The 17,279-nt window shown below is 38.3% G+C and overlaps 1 protein-coding gene across 1 annotated transcript; it reads right to left on the bottom strand.

The window, feature by feature from the left end:
• Positions 1-1,232: 1,232 nt before the first annotated feature.
• LOC118437316 lies at positions 1,233-2,107 on the bottom strand. The gene is made up of 3 exons (XM_035856258.1): positions 1,814-2,107; positions 1,584-1,746; positions 1,233-1,505 (listed from the first exon to the last, which is right to left on the bottom strand). Exons 1-3 carry the CDS (start codon positions 2,050-2,052, stop codon positions 1,233-1,235), a joined length of 675 nt encoding a protein of 224 aa, XP_035712151.1. The 5' UTR covers positions 2,053-2,107.
• Between the last annotated feature and the right edge of the window lie 15,172 nt (positions 2,108-17,279).

Here is a 17,279-nt window from a genome sequence, read left to right as displayed (position 1 = left end):
GTGACGCTGACTACAGATTCACATACGTTGACATTGGCGCATACGGGAGCGAGAGCGACAGCAATATTTTCAGAAAATGCGATTTTGGAAAATCATTATCTCGTGATCAATTAAATCTACCACCGGATGCGAAGATTAATGGTCAACCCATTCCTTTCTATTTTGTAGCTGACGACGCCTTTCCCCTTCACCGAAGGATACTTAAGCCATACTCTCCTAGTGTGAAGTTCCGTTTATGGGGGGGGGGGGGGGGGGGTTCACTGCATTGATGGTGGTGGTGAGGCAGATGAGACGATCGTCGTCGTTGTTGTACATGGAAATAAATTGCGTCTTGGAGGCAAGGTGAGATTTGGTGAGACAAAGTCAGGACAGGTTTTATTGCACGTATCAAGATACAGGCAGTCGACTCGCTGTCGATGGTCACTCTTGTTCTTACTTATATACCATACGTATACCTATTTAGTCTACTTATATGTCTAACCGGTTATTGGGTGGTAAGAGTTGTAAGAACTATAAGAGTTGCCTTTTTGACATAGTGATCATTGATCACTAACACAACTACGAAAAGGAGATAGTGAGAGTTGCAGATCTAAAGAACCAGTTTTTCAATAAGGATTTGGCCAAGATCACCTCTTCACACTAGCAGGAATGCACAATTAACAAATAGTGAACGAATATTTAATTACCGGTATACAAATTACAAATCAAGGCATGCATCATCACATCGATATTTAACGAAACTTGTATTGTTATTTTGAAATTAACAGGCTTAGCCGGGCTCGACGGTGCATTGAAAATGCTTTCGGAATTTTATGCTCCCGTTGGCGTGTGCAAAATCTCTACAAATGAAGCCAGAAAGGGTACAGAAAATCGTAGCAGCTTGTTGTTTACTGCACAACTTTCTGATGAATGAAGTCAAATCTACTTATTGTCCGGACGGATACGCGGATCAATTAGATGACAATGGTGATATAATTGAAAGAGGTTGGAGACTAAACCTACCAGCAAATTCTTGCCAAAATTCACAATTTTCGCCCCATGTTGCTGGAAGAACAAGCGAAAACGCGAAACTTATACGAGATTGTGTTAAAGAGTATGTTAATGGTGACCGTGGTGCTTTAGCATGGCAGACAATGCGTGTACTAGGTCTAATTCTTAATGAATAGTCAATTGTTTATTACCGTTCTACATAAATTTTATTTCTTGTTAATTGATTCTGCATTAAAAAAAATTTAAGTGGTGTTAATGATATCGTGATGTTCGTACTTTTTTACTTCTCCATATGCCAGAGAAACAAATTGCATATTCAGATCTTCAACAACATTAGACGGCAATTTTGCCAACATCCGATCTAAATTTGCATACATAGACTCATACTTCAAAGGCTTGACTTGCGTGGTGGAAGCAGTGGCCTGCTTTCGAAGTTGCACCAATTCGGCGATACCAGTGGCGATAACTTTAGTGTCAGTATTATCTGTGTTTTCTTTATTTCTTTTGCAGCTCATCTATAATACATACATACAATAAATATTAACTGAGATTTGTTTAATTTTAATGGAATAATATGTAAAGTTTAATCTCACGTAGTCGTAGTTGCTTGCCGGGCGTTTGAACTTTTGTTCCGGAAGAGCTGGCGTAGTCGGGAGAGCTTCAAATTCTACGTCATCTGAACTTGGCGTATTATTACATACGTTTTCTTGATCCTTAGCGTCATCTTCGTCGTCAACTACTATGCTCGATATAGTTCTGTGGAATAGTGTTAATACTCAAAAATAGTTTGCCTATAAGACTTTTTTAAAGGTAAAAATATTACTTGCGAGTAGGTTTAGTATCAACAAGGAACTTTAATGACTCATAAAAAGTCCAGGCTTCGAGGCTCATTTGGGTATTAGCATCAGGATCATCGTCCTCCTCGTCTCCTTCAGGTCCCCCTTTCCCTGACTTTCCCGGCTTATGCCTCCTTCGATAGTTGATCGCATCTTTGAGCGACTTCCAGGCAGACTTGCACTCAGATACTGTTATAATTAGATGATTGAGTCTTAAGTACGTCATTTTTCAGTATTTATAACATGTAAAAATGTTGTGCTAAATGCTAATACCTGGCAATTCCATTTTTTCCGAAACGATTGTCCGTGTTAAAATTACATCTCGTTTCATGTATCCATCGTCTGTAATGTTCCATAGGGCCGGAAATTGTTGAACCTGCCGAGCTAAACACTTTTTCTGGTCATCTGTCAGATCGACCTTTTTTTTGCGAGGTTTTACCTCCTTATTGGACTTGCCACCCCTTGGCATTACGACTACTTTAATTGGCAGAAAATATGTATAGTAATTTAATAATATGAGCTTTATAATAATTATTATAAAAATTGATTTATAACAAACTCAATCAGCAGTAGAGAATTGGAAAAAATTTGAACCTCGCGGCATGACTTTTCACTGCAATTTCATTCCTGTGGAATAATACCCCTCCGTTTCATTACTTTTTCACTCACAAATCTGTGAAATTTTCACTCGCGTAAAATTCCACCACATTTTCATCGCTGACCTGGATACGTTCGAGTGAAATTTCAGTGGCATTTTCACAGATGTCGATTTCACGCGTGAAAAGCTCACTTGGATACTTAGCTTAAATGTGTATGATCAGGCAAATAAATGTGTATACATTACCCCATAAAGATCTCAGCTTGTCCGGATACCACCGTATCCTTGGGTTCGAGAAGACATACGGCAAAACTTTGTCGCCCACTGGAAATTTGATAGTTTGCAATAAAAAATTCGGGTAAAGGTTTAAAAAGTTGTAGCTCAAAAGTTGAAACTTATCTCCAATAATTGGTATGAATTCAGACAATACTGTGTAACAGAATCCTCCCAGAAGCTTTAGGCTAGGGTTAGCTTTAAAATGTCCAATTTCCCAGTCGTTGATTAGGTCATCCAGGTCAGAATGAACCATTAGGGCGGCCTGCTCTAATTCAACTTTAGGTTTATCTTGACAAGAAATTTTCTCGTAGGTGTCGAACTTTACCCCGGGAAAACGTGAGTTTAAATTCGTAATGAAAATACTCAGGTAACAATTACTTAGCACAATTCCGACCAAAAGCCATGGAATACTTAAAGCTTTGAAAGACAGGTATTTGCTCAATTTCGCCGGGACTATGCTAACCTCGTCGATCAGAGATCCGTAAAAGTGCAGGAAAATTTTTATGAGGTAATTTTTTCTTGTCAAAACGCACACTCCGAGAGATAAGAGGAATGTGGATGATAGGAGCATGATAACCGTACCAATCCACACCATGGGTTGGAAAGGTTGTAAATACAGGGAAAACGTAAGCCCACCCGGTACCTCGTAACACGAGAAGAAATACATGTCGAGAAAAGTTGTGATAACATGATGAATCTCGGTCCCCATTTCCGCACCAGCGGAAATGGGGACCGCTTTCATTTTTCAAATAATTTTGCATGTAAATAGCTTAGGTTAACACTTTAGATAGTTCTTGAGGATAGAAAATTCCTAACACTTTTTCCCCTGAATTATCCATTATGGAATATGTCATAGGTTTGCTGTTATGAGCTTCGCTAATTTTGTAGATCTCGTCTGTAAAAGTAGGGGAATAGCCTTTCCTGAAAAGCGCTTTATTTATTTTAATTCTAACAAAATCTCCTGATTTTAATTTCGGTTTTTGATGCTTCATCATAAGAACATCTTTATTACTCCGAAACCAAACATCCATCTGATTATACTTGTTGACAGACCTAGGCGAACATTCAATAATTCTGTGTTTGCTCTCATTATATGAATCTACTACTTCTTGTAAAATATCATAATACACATTTGTTTTTCTATATGTGAAAACTTTTTGTAATCTCGTCATCAGAGTTCTATTAAACCTTTCGACCATTGCTGCTTTAAGTGGCGAATGGTTATGAAATAATTTTATGTCTTGTTCCTTAAATAAATTATAAAATTGTTTGTTAAAAAATTCTTTTCCTTCGTCTGTTTGTATGAATTTTGGTTTCCGATTTGAGTTTAGGATTAATTCCTTGAAAGACTCTGTTACTGATTTTCCATTTTTTTTTCTTAGAGGTTTAATAAAAGCAAATCTACTTAGAGTATCTATTACCGTTAATAAATATTTTGTTCCCTTGTTTAATCTTGAATATTTTGATATATCTATTAAATCAGCTTGCCAACAATAATCAACTTCGTGGGAAGTCATTTTACGTCTAAAAAATTTATGCTTCACAGATTTGTTTGTTGTATATGTTTCATAATGCTGTAGAAAAGTTACAGCATCCTTCAGGGATACTCCCGTTGCTGCAGATAACCGATGTGGTCCACCAAAACTTCCAATATGTTTTGGATTAAAGTAGATTTCTCTCAAAAGTTTGTCTGTTTTCATGATTGAATTGTTTGAAATATCCGAACGCAATGTCTATTTTTCTGAATACAAATATCGCTGAGACTATTTGCACATTTTCCGCTACATTCGATTCCACATTTAGAACATTTTGGAAAGTAAAGGTTTGTTTTTACTAAGTTTGATACTATTTTATCATTCACAAGAGTATTTTCTGAGTTGAATTTATTTAAAATTTTATCGTAGGACAAGCCACGGTTTCGATTAATTAAAAAGTATAAGCAATACCTTCCACACAGATTGCTGGAATTTGACTGAAATTGAGATGATGACTGTCTAACCTTTTTCTCGTTTCTTAATGCAAAATCTTCAAATTCTTTTCCATAAAAACCTAAAGGCATTCCAAAGCTATCAAAAAATTCTAGAACAGACGATTCAGTTTCTTTGTAGAAAGCTAACCAGTGCATCCCTGCCTCGTTTGAAGATTGGTTATTACTAATAATTGCAAACGTTTTTGAATTAATACTATCTAACTGATCTTTGGCACAAACAGCTATGAAAAGGTTCATAGAGTTGATTAAGGCATATCGAAGTTGTAAAGAATTCATTATTGTACAGAAATTTGTCTAAATCTGTCAATCTCCAAGATTTTAAAATGTTCAGAATAAACTAAACAATTTACCGCTTCAGGCAGTGCCTTAGCAAAATTTAATTCGATTCTTACACATCCGTTTTTTTCCAACTGTAGTGCAGAATCTGACCCAGTAGACTGATTGATGTCAAATCCAAAAAATGTCTGACCACTACAAAATTCTTCTCTGTCAAAAGTCAAACCTTGATCTTGTCCTGCTGTTCCAAGAGAACAATACAGTAAATAATATGGTAATTACTTAATGTCACTGTCAAAATCAAGTTGTAAACCTTTAATAGGATAGGGAACATTGTTCACACTTAATGATATATAATTAAGATTGTAATGGGGGAATACATAAGGATTAACATAGTCCCCAACAAAACCCTTACTCGGAATTAGACAGATGACAATTCTAGTTGGGATTGTACCAAGGAAAACGTTTTCTTCGATAAAGGATTGTGACGATTTTGGAATTGAAAAAAATTTTACTTCTGATTTTTTGAAGGGGTATTGAGCACTATGCCCTCCTTCAAGTAACTTTTGGTGAGACAAGACAATACTAGGATATAAAACATGTTTTCTAACAAATAGACTCGCATCAAGGAATTTTACTTTGGGATTAATCGCGGGACTACCTGAAGCAAGTGCCCCGCACAAAAGGGAAAACGTTTCAACAGCTCTGGCTAGGCTAATGGTAACTGTTGTGTCATTCAAAATATATCAATGTTGATAATCAAGGTCAAATTTTAATTTATCAATTAATTCCACCGGTTTTGAGGCTTGAATCCATTGCTTTCTTTTTTTGTAGCCTGTGTTAGTATCTTTCAGCGATCCATTATCAGTGTCTTTGTAGAATAGTGGACAAGTCGCTTGGGAATTTATGTAATCAGTTCCGTATGTCAAAACTGTTTCTAAATAAGCTTTGTACATGTAACAGTTATTGCTGGTTGAAACAAGTTGATTATTTATACTAACATCACATTGCGAAAACAGGGAATGCATAAATAAGTTAGAAGTACTAACCTCTGCTGCTGCTGGTAAATCTTTTCCATCCGATGCAACAACTTTTACTCTAAGATAACAGAAATGGTCAAACAAGTCAAGATATTGCGATGCATTTCCAGTAATTCGAAAATCAATTTTTGCATCGTTATCTTGTATATTTACAACAGGTTTATATTCTGCGTAGAAACTGGATTCGACCGTTGTGTCTGTAGGTGGAAGACCAAATAACTCTACTTGTCCCCTAATAGACGGTTGAGAGAATTCGTTAATTAATGCCATTATCCAAATATATCCCGTTTACTAAAAATTGATCTTCTTTTCTTAGGTGCAGTTGGTGTTTTTCTCTTGCTGCCCGATTTTACGGATGAAGCTTTAGATTTCTTTGGGTTGGACGAGTGATGTGATTCGTGCAACACCTTTCACTCTTCTGACGTTGCACCTAGTAGAGCTTTTCGTCTTCTAGAACCTAATCCAGCTCCTGCTTGGGGTCTAAGAATAGATTTTCCAACCTTTTTAGCCATTTTAATAGCATTGGATTTTAGGGCTGTTTTAATTGATTGACCATTTGTAATATCAGATACTGTACTCATAATTGCAGGCGCTGCATGAGGTAGAATATATTTGGTAATGAGCGGTAATCCATATGGACCGATAAATCCCAGAATACTTCCTAGACCACCTCCTTTCTGTCTATAACCTCTAAACACGGGTATGCCTTTACCAATTTGATTCTCTAACACGCGGTGATAGTGTTCGTGGTGAAATACATGAACATGCTTCATTTTTTAGACTATTAGTAGTGCCCTGGAAAAAGGGTAAAAACTGTATGAAGCTTCGTACGCTAAGCAGTTGAATAATGGAAGTTATCACGACTACAGAAGTGGGCGTATTTAGTTAATTTATTTAATTAATTACGAAAAGAATTACTATTTTGGAATTTTGGAAATGTTATATTGTCGAACATATACTACTAAATAGTGACATTTGAAATTGTTAAACAACTTTGTTACAAAATATTGGACACGAGACTTATATTTTGGTGAGAAATTTATCCCATGAAAAGCTACGTTGAATATTTTTACATGAATCTTTGTAATTGTAATAGAACGTTATTGTTATAATTGTTGCATTGGGACAAATATTATTGTACGTTGTATTATGTCAATCTTCCCTGGCTGCCGTTCAACCAAACTGCAGTGAATTTTAGGGTGTGGCGGGGATAGGGACGCCTTGCCTTCCACACCTCGACCTAGAGGGGACGCCCAAAGGGTCATCCGTTGGGAACCATCGGGTCTCTGTGGACGCCCGGTCGCACCCATGGAACCTGACATGCATCATTTCTTTCGGTTGCTGGGGGTGGACCATCATCATGATTACTACATTGGGATTCTGACCTCACCATGCTTGGAATGTGAAACATGACACCGTCTGCACTTTTGCTCTTGTGCTCGTATGACGAATTACAAACGGCCGAACTGTTCTCGTATTGTGTATTAAGCACTGTATGTATTTAGCCTGTATTGGGATGCCGAGTGCTACTTGTGGATAATGCCCACAACTGGATACTTACTTTACTTGATTATGTATTTTTGCAAAACTTGATTTGTACTGACATTATGAGCAACTTCACACCACCACAAAACTTCGCTGAGAATATGAATTGCACTTTTGGTATTTTAAAGCACACGTCTCCGGTTACCATGTTAGATATTACGTTGTAATGTTATAACATATTAAGATCTGTAACTGTATGAAACTTGTCATGTAAACTGTAATGGTAATCTTGCTATGTAACTTGAAAAGAATATTGAAAATTGTCAAATTGGTTAGTTATTTTCATGAATCGAAGCTCGTAATATCTGTTGCTTTTGAAAAACTGAAGTATGATATGTAACCCGTTTTTACTGTTAAATGATGTAAAATTTTCTTGTCGTGCTCTATGGGCCGGTTGGCCCGAAAGAGTGGTGAAATAAAGCATACAAATAATGGAAGTTATCAAGAAAAGTCTTTACTTATAAACGAAAAATCATGTCATTTTACCTACACCTACTTTCTAATGTTAGCCCACGGTACTATCCTAATAACAGGATGTCGTTATATAAAACTAAACTACCAAAACGTTTGAATTTAATATCTAACGAATATGAAGTAGCTATTACAGAGTTTACTTACGTAAATTCTTTGAAAACGTTTCAGCAAGATGACGCAAGAAAAATACTATTTCCAAATGATCCAGAAAACAATATTGGTCATCGCATGGTTAAAAATAAACAATACCAAGATGTACAGTCACTTGTTGAAGAAATCAATCTCTGCTTAGTACTTAATGACGAAGTTTATGCAAGTTTTGCATATAACCCTGAAACAAATAGAGTACATTTTTTAAAGGGTTGTGGAACATTCTATATAAATGTGTGTTTAGCTAACATGTTGGGGTTTGACTTATATACCCTTGACGATACGTGTCGATTTGACGTTAGTAGGATAGCAACGAACACCCCAAACCTATTTAGGGGAATATATCATATTTTTATAGTGATATAATTAAAAGACAAATTGTAGGAGACTGTCTTTGTCCCCTACTAAGAATGGTTAGTGTAAGTTCAAAGAAAAATGAAGCCGTGACTCACGAATTTCGTCCTTATTATTTACCACTAAGTCAACCTGAATTTGACACAATTGAAATTCTTCTATGTGACGAATTTGGCGATGAACTTCAGTTTGAAAAAGGACAGTGCATAGTAACGTTGCATTTTCGAAAACAGCAGAATGGAAATTGAAGGTCATTCTCTAAAGCTTTTACATCCCTTCTCGTTAATTATTTCCGGAGTTTCTCAATCAGGAAAGTCAGAGTTTGTTAAAAAATTACTGACTCATGATGCACAACTAATTGAGCCCTGCCCAAGCCGGATAATTGTTTCTTACACAGAAAATCAACCTGCTTATGATGATATGGCTAAACATAACAATCGGATTGAATTTAGACAAGGATTGGATTTTGATATGTCCGAATTTAGTAACAAACACCCAACTTTGCTAATAATTGATGATCAAATGAAGGATGTGCTGACGAATGAAAAAATTCAAACGTTATTCACAAGAGGAATTTATCACAATTCAGTATCAGTAATTCTATTAACACAAAATCCATATCCTCAAGGAAAATTCGGACGCGATATACGACTAAATTGTCATTATATGGTAATTATGAGGTCTCCTACGTTCGCATCTCAAATACAATATTTAGGTAAACAGCTTTTTCCACATAATACGAATTTTCTATCTGATGCCTATAAAAGAGCAACTGAGCAACCATACTCGTACTTATTCCTCAATCTACACCCTTTGTGTAACGACAGAACCAGAGTGCTCCAGGGAATTTTTTCAGACGAGCCAAAATACGTGTACATACCAAAATGAAGTACGTTATTGAATTTGAAGGATTTTTACTTCCAAGAGGATTTGTGTTTAAAGAAATAACAATTTGTAATATTAAGTATACGGAAGACCCCACTTATTTTCAGAAACATTTCTTTATTAAACCCCCTGTCATTTCAACTCTCTTACTGTACATGAAAAGCGTATAGTGAAGTATTGTGAAAATAAACTTCATAAAATTTACTGGTTTGCTGGGCGGGACAAGTTTAATAGTGTTCTGGCGTATTTGTCTACTTTAAATGATGCTACAGTATACACTAAAGGACTACAAAAAACAAACGTTTTGAAGAATTTGGGATTTAACTGGACTGTTATTAACACAGAGGATTTATTGGTTGAAAATACAGAGGACTGTTCTGAAAATCTGCCTATACAAGATTCTATTGAATGTCCGCTCTCATTCCATATTGACAACGCGCAATGCTCACATGCTAAAGCATTAAAAATTCTCAACGATTTATCAAGCTCCATGAGAAGTGAGTCACTGCCTAAATCGGAACCTCTCGTTTCTGAAGAAACTTGTGACATGCAGGGGGTTGAAGAGGAAGAAGATCATTCAGGAAGCATCCCCGGACGAGATACGAGCACTAAGTGAAATTGCTGTAAATATATTAGAAGGTCGTTTTCAAGTAGACGAGGAAACAAGAAAGAAATTACACAAACACAAAGATCAAATCAGGGAATTATCAAAAAAGTCAAAATCACATAAAAGCAAGAAGGAACATTTAGTACAGAAAGGAGGTTTTCTTCCATTCTTAATAACACCCGTGCTTTCAGCTCTTGGTGCAATAGCAGGACGAGCGATTAGTTCACACTTAGGGTTTTAAAAACTAAATATTAAAATGTCGAAAAAAATGAGAGTTGTTAGTGAAGACGAGTATTCCCAGCTTCTAAAAAAGACCAACACAATGGAGCATGCTAAAACTCACTTTTTTACGGACAAGGATCAGGAAGCTACATCAGTTTTGGGATCCTTAATTCCGGAGGATATTAAAGTCCAATTGTACAGTAGTTTAATGAAACGTGTAAATAATGAGTTGAAAGACATTTTAGATAAACCTATTTTCCCGTTAGAATGGTTTCTGGTGAAGATAAATCATCCATAGGAAAAAGTAATACTATCTCCACTCATGAAACTCCTCCACCTGTAACTCCTTCTAGCACAGAGTCTACTCCAGTTGGTTCCCCTGAAAAATTCACGTTATCTGAATCAGATATAAAAATGCTGAAAGAATTTCCTACCACTCAAATGAATAAAGCTCAGAATTTGCTCGGGTTTTTAAAGTGTCATCCTGAAATGATAAAATGGGATAAATCAGGACGAGTAACTTTCTGGGGAAGTGAGTTTGAACCTGACTCTAACATTTCGGATTTAATGAGTTACTCCATTAGAGATTTGAAATGGACCACATCCCCAAACGGAATCAACAGATTCCTGAGAGTGTGTAAAATGTTAAATGTCCCTGCCGCTCTATTTTCAACTGTAGTGAGAAATGCTCTTATGGGTACCTTAGATTCTATTCCTCTAAAACAAACAGCTACGCTCAGTGCTCATAAGCTGTCGAGCTTCAGTGCATGGGAACCGTTAAACCAAAATAATGCTCTGAATAAAACCTTTGACCTATATCGTACTCCAACGGGAATTCCCCAAAGACCTCGCAACACTAAGGACGTTACATCAAGACAGAAGACTTCATATGGTTTCCCACATGATAGAATGGCTTTTGACTGAGGTATTCGTTTTTGAACAACAAGAACAACAAAAAAATTCCTTCTTAACTTTGAGGTCTGGTTTGTATAAAAAATTGTTTTAATAATTTAATAAACTATGCTAAAGTAGTACGACATATTAGTGATATGTTCATTGTAGTGTCAGAGCTCATGCGATTCAGTTCCAATCAGATAAGGTTTTAAGTATTTATTTTAAATACTAAACATGGTTCTCCAAGATGAAACTTTTCCAACTCTGGTCTATAAACCACACGATATTGATAACAAAGATATGTGTCTAAATAGTGATCGTTTAGCAACATTCAAAAACTGGACCGGAAAATGTAAGCAAAATCCCAAAAATTTTAGTGAAGCAGGATTTTACTCTACTGGATATGGAGATCGGCTTTCTTGTTATTATTGTGGAATAATAATCCATAATTGGCTGCCAAGTGATGATCCCTGGATTGAACACTATTCATTCAAGTGACTGTCCATTCCTCTCTTTGCACAAACCTAAATTGCAGACTATTTTATCGAAGGATTTAGACCAAAGTTATACTTACCAAAAATATAATGTAATTTTGTAATGCTTTTATATATTTTCAGTTTTATCAAGATAATTATTTTATTGTTTTATTATTTTTTTATTACAGAGTCTATGCAAACAAATAAATTCGTCAAAGGATGAGAATGGTGAAAATCAAGAAAATGCTACTCTTACACTCCTTCATAGCCTGATGGAAACATTTCTGTGTTCGGTGTGTAAACTCGAAGAAGCTAATTACATGTTCACTCCATGTTGTCACATTTGCTCCTGCTTTCCATGCTCTACTACCCAAGACCTATGTCCTATTTGTAGATGCCAAATTAAGGGAATAACAAAAGTTTTCAAACCTTAAACTGTACATATTTTATTTATTATTTATATATTTGTAATTGTAATCATTTTATTGTTATGTTTAAACTGTACAATAATTCACTAAATAAATAATTGGTACTTGTTAATTTTAAATATTTTACTTGTTGTACGTAGGAATCAAAAAATGATTGTGAGCAAGTGTACTAATTCCATCGGGTAAAATAAAACGTTTCGAATCAAAACTATGCAAACTACTTTTGTATAATTTGCAGTTGTTAGTTTATGATTCTTTGAACGAATCAAATTCATTCTGCACATATACTTTGTTTGCTCAAACAAAGTCTCCATAAAAGCTTTATGAGTTACATGTTTTCGTACTAAAGATTGTTTGACTCCTTTCATAGCAATCTTATGGATATTCTTCCCTGCAAAGGAATACATTTTTGGAGAAACACCCACAAAACTATACATGATTTTTCCGTTACTCTCGTCCTTCATTTTACCAATCACTTTTTTATTTTCTGTAGAATAAAGTGGATGAGTGTGGTCAAAATCACTAAAGTCAAAATCATTTTTCACCAGTCTTAAATCAGCATAAAGATCAGCGGTTTTAATTTGATAGGCTAAGCTGTCCGTATCTGTAAAAAGGAACCTGGCTTTAATTCCATACCATTTTTTTATCTTGTCATAATGCCAAACCTGCCTAAACAACTTGCTGAGATCTAAAACCGAAAACGCTGCATATATTGGCTTATCCAATACAATACTAGGTTTACTCATGAAAACAAGTACCAAGTTTGGAGAAAGAATCTCAAATTTTCTGAAGTTCGAAAGCCTGGAATAATATTTTGCTGTTTCAATACTATTAACTATATATACATTTTGCTGATTCCTAACATTCATCATGCTACGTCCAAAAATTGCGTTAACTATTAGCTTGAAAAAGTCTTGTTCAGATTTGTTTGAGCTTTTCGTCGTAAATCACAACAAAGGTTTACAAAATCTTTAAGCCAGGGCCTTTGAACAAATTTAATTATCTTATGAATCTTTGTTAATACCATTCCCTTCTCCAAATAATATTTGAGATTTCTATAATGCACTGGATACATTTTTCTAGGTCCTAAATGAGGAACTATTTTTTTCTGCTTTTCTGAATATTTAATGTTATAGGAAGTTAAAAGCTCCCGCTGATGCTTTGAGAGTTGATTCATGGAAATTGTAATTTTCTCCGGAGCTAGTGAATATTCGTTGTGTTCGCTCAACAGGTGGAGCTCACAGGGATATTCTAAATTGACAACCAAAATTCTACCGATTTCATCCTCATCACCCCATGCCATAATATCATCTACATTTAAATTATCAATGAACTCTTGACTTTCCCACTGAAAATCAGAAACAGGCAAAGGCTGCTGAAGCGCCTCACCGTACAAGTTGTTTTTATCAATATAAAGAAGAAAAGAGTCTTTCTTGACTCCTTCTTCATAATCTTCCATATACTTGTTGTAAGCTTCAGAATATCTATGAGATATCATAGATACTCCTCCTCTAATGCCAGATTCTATAGTATTGTACATGTCTTGATCAGTAACAAGTTCTAGCTTAACTTTTGTACTCAGAAGAGCAGCATCCCAGCTGAAGCCTGGGAGACTAAAATAGTAACAAGGGTCAAGCTTAAAGTTAGAAATTGCCATATCCCTGTAGCTTTCAAAAACGCATGCCAAGAGAAGTACATCTGTTGTTAAATATATGTCGTGGTACGAACCCAGGTCAGTGCATTCGGTTTCAAACACTGACTTACCAAAATCATAATCCTCTTGTGAAATCCCTTCACAAGTGAGGGTGTTATAAAACTCTGAAATATCGGGAAATTGGGTTTCCTTAAATTTATCCCAAGAACTGAAATAAGAATATGGATAGACACCTTTCCTTGAGAGTTTTACAGCCGGTTCTTTTGAAAAATGTTGTATCATTATACCAAACTTGTCGTCAAAGCCTTCGGGTTTTGCATGAAGGTTTGTTACAAGAGTATCTAAAGATTTGGGCAGATGCATGAAAGAATCTTGAAAAGCGCAGCTTTTAAGAATGCAACCCATCCCTCCTTCCTCTCATTAATCGTGACTGCCTCAGGACATTGATGGATTAATGTCGCGATCATCATCGCGAATCTTCTCTCTCAACCCACTTTCCATTCCTGTCTATCTGACCGACGGACCAATGACGATATAGCATATAGGTATACTCATTAGGTACCAGTTTACTATATAAACTGGCAGCAGCCACAGCACTGGGGTCGTTACTGGTAGAACGAGTCCTGACTGCTGCTGGCCTGATCCAACCTCTTTGCTATTGTGTGTGCAAGAAATAAAGAGAATAAAAGTTGATCTGCTGAATCTCAACCTGTCTCAAGTCGAGCCATTTATTTCCTCATCTCCTCATCTCATCTCATCTCCAAGTGACCCAGCTTCCTAGCCCCAGCGGGGTCATTGAAAGGGGCTAAATCATATTTAGCACATTTCATTGGTACCCACGGCGGCGTCGCCCTGACGGCCGCACCCCCCTGTCTTCCTCATCTTCTCGACTTCAGTGTGACACCGTGTCACAAAAGGTGAGTAAAATTTTCATGACTTCTTAAATTCCCCCACTCTCCCCATCTCCACCATTTGCCGTCCCACCATTGGTCCGCAACCGAATCTTCCACTCTTGCTGACCATACGTCCTTATTCGAACCCCCCTACGACGTACCGACAATTTCCAACAAAACCAGAACATTTGAAAAAGGACGGAGAATAGCACGCAGTAAGAACCAGACAGTAACAGATAGACGAGAAATAGTCTCACTTCACCTAGGGTCGCGCCCTCATTACATTGCTATTTTTGCCCCGACTGTACAGCGGGATGACTTTTAATAGGCCAGAGTAGCCCCCTTTTTTTTTGTCCGCCAGTGCGCCGACTGATTTTACAGAAACATTTTCCGCCGTAGAGCGAGGACATTTGAGCAGTAGTCTCAGTTTTACCCTGCCCTTATTTGGTATAAGTCGTACGCATCTTTTGTTGTCTCAGTTGACCCCACAAACTTTTCAGTGAATTTGTTGCCGAGTGCAACCCGTGCCATTAGTATAGTATTGAGATTCTTGTGAGCCATATGGATGGACCCACGGGATCCCTATGCGCTTAGGTCCTTAGGACCAGTGCCTGATCACATTAGTTTCCACGCCCAACAAGCTGCGGCTCGCGCCGAGCGCAGACTCCCCCCTCCCGCCGACATAATTTCCGCATCAATTTACCACCACCCTTCATCTAGCATCTTAACTGATCCCGCACCCCAATCCTTACCCCCCCTTGACCTCTCTCCGGTCGCAAACCGCCCTTTAGACCGCATAATTGACACCCCGGCGCACCCCGTAGGCCACCAAAATTATCAACGCACAATTCAACCTCGTCGCCTCGATTTCTTAGATTCCCCCGCACTGCCATTTTCCGACCCGGCTCCTCCATCGTCTTCATATCCAATTGCTCTTTGGCAACCCCAGCGTAACATCCCTCAGGCTATTTCATCTATCCGAAAACGTAAAACAGACGAACCTCTCTATCATCCAGGTTACCAGTTTACACGAGCCGAAACTTCACCAAACGGTACATTTGTTGAATCTCCTCCACGTTATTCTTTAGACCAGCTTTCTCACCAGCCGTGATCGCATCGTTGAGGAGGCTTTACCAATTCGTTGCAAATATTACGAGTCTCAGGCCACTGACCCTTGCATTCTTCTCCCAGATCCACGTTCTCCTTCCACTTATCGTCGACCTATCACGACATACGATCCACTTTTCCATCCGGCACGCCCAGTTGACCCTTTTATCTCGGCAGACGCATCAGCTTTTTCATCTCATATTACCCCGGCAGTGGCCCAAAACCCTGTCTCGCATAATTTTGGTCCCACGGCCCTTGAGCAATTTCTTCAACCAGTCATCAACTTTCCACTTTCAACATCGGCACCCCGCCAAAACGAGGTTGTTGCGCCACATCCCCTTCCCCAACCGGTTACCAACTTTCCAATTCCAACCTCTTCCCACCTGAGCGAAATTGTTGCACCACCACCTCAGAAGAACGAGGTCGTTGCTACACCTTCTAACGATATCACGTTGGGCCAAAGACGTTCACCCCAAAAAGAGTCTCCTACCTCATCTAACTCACCTCTCTCTTCTGACTCCGATAGCCCAAATCCGGTTACAGGTACAGTGCCCCCAATTCAAGCTTTCGCACCTCAACCACCTACGGCTCCAATCTCTGCTAATTTTTTTATCAAACCCAGTATTTTGAACCCTGCTCCTTTTCAACCAACGCCCATACCCAACGCGTTTCATCAACCACCATCTTCTGCTCCGCCCCACGTCTCGGCCATCGAGATAGACCAAACCTTTGAGCACCACGAGAACTTGCCTCCCAACCCCTCAACTTGCATCGGGGCCACCACTTCTTTAGCCCCTGCTCCCACTGCCTCGGCAGTGGTTGCACCTGCTCTTCCCCCTTCTATTCCTCCTCCACCCCCGTGGCCTGTACCTCTTGTGCCATTTTCACAACCAGTGTATCGTTCTCAATCTCTAACATCGGTTAAATCCTCTCTTACCTCTAGCATCACCCACAGTTCGTCTGATTGGCCGTTCTCTTCGGCCTATAATCCACTTTTTTCTACATACGACACGGATGATCCCAATTTTTACGTCATTCAGGCATCCCACCCCGCTAACAACCACCGTACCTCTTCCTACCCAGCTCCACCACCAAGTGGTTCTGTCCCCCAACGTTTCACACGTATAACTACAGCCATCACAACCATTCCGCCACCCTCCCCCTCTGCCGACAACTATACTCCTTATGCAAACACCTTCGACCCCTCTCCCTCTGAATTAAACGGTGACGGTGGTGTCATTGTACCATCTGAATCCGAACTTCTCCCTCTTTTTCCTTCCCCTGTCATGCCTTGGGACACCGACAAATTTATTTGGGCCTTCGATTCTAACTTCAACCGCTGGGAACCTACTACCACTGATAGCCATCTTTATATCGACGCCTTTGCTCCAACCCTCAACCCCTTTACTCATCACTTGGGACCCAAAAAACGCGTTCACATTCCTACTGATATTGCCCATAAACTTCCACTCGTTAGTTTTGACGCCACCCGTTATCTTTTACACGCAACCAGGCTCCCTCAGTGGGAGGGCAACGTCGTCAACGTCCAAGCTAACACCCCCCCAAGGGGTCAGCCTCTGCCAC

This window comes from Folsomia candida, unplaced genomic scaffold, assembly GCF_002217175.1.
Source record: "Folsomia candida strain VU population unplaced genomic scaffold, ASM221717v1 Fcan01_Sc013, whole genome shotgun sequence".
NCBI lineage: Eukaryota > Metazoa > Arthropoda > Collembola > Entomobryomorpha > Isotomidae > Folsomia > Folsomia candida.
The sequence above is the reverse complement of the archived record's forward strand: the minus strand, read 5'-3'. Positions and strand labels throughout refer to the sequence as shown.

Coding starts and splice junctions, on each gene's coding strand:
- LOC118437316 (XM_035856258.1), bottom strand. CDS start 2,052: ATGACGTACTTAAGACTCAATCATCTAATTATAACAGTATCTGAGTGC. Junction 1,747..1,813: donor GATACTAAACCTACTCGCAA/GTAATATTTTTA, acceptor ACTATTCCACAG/AACTATATCGAGCATAGTAG. Junction 1,506..1,583: donor CGGCAAGCAACTACGACTAC/GTGAGATTAAAC, acceptor TATGTATTATAG/ATGAGCTGCAAAAGAAATAA.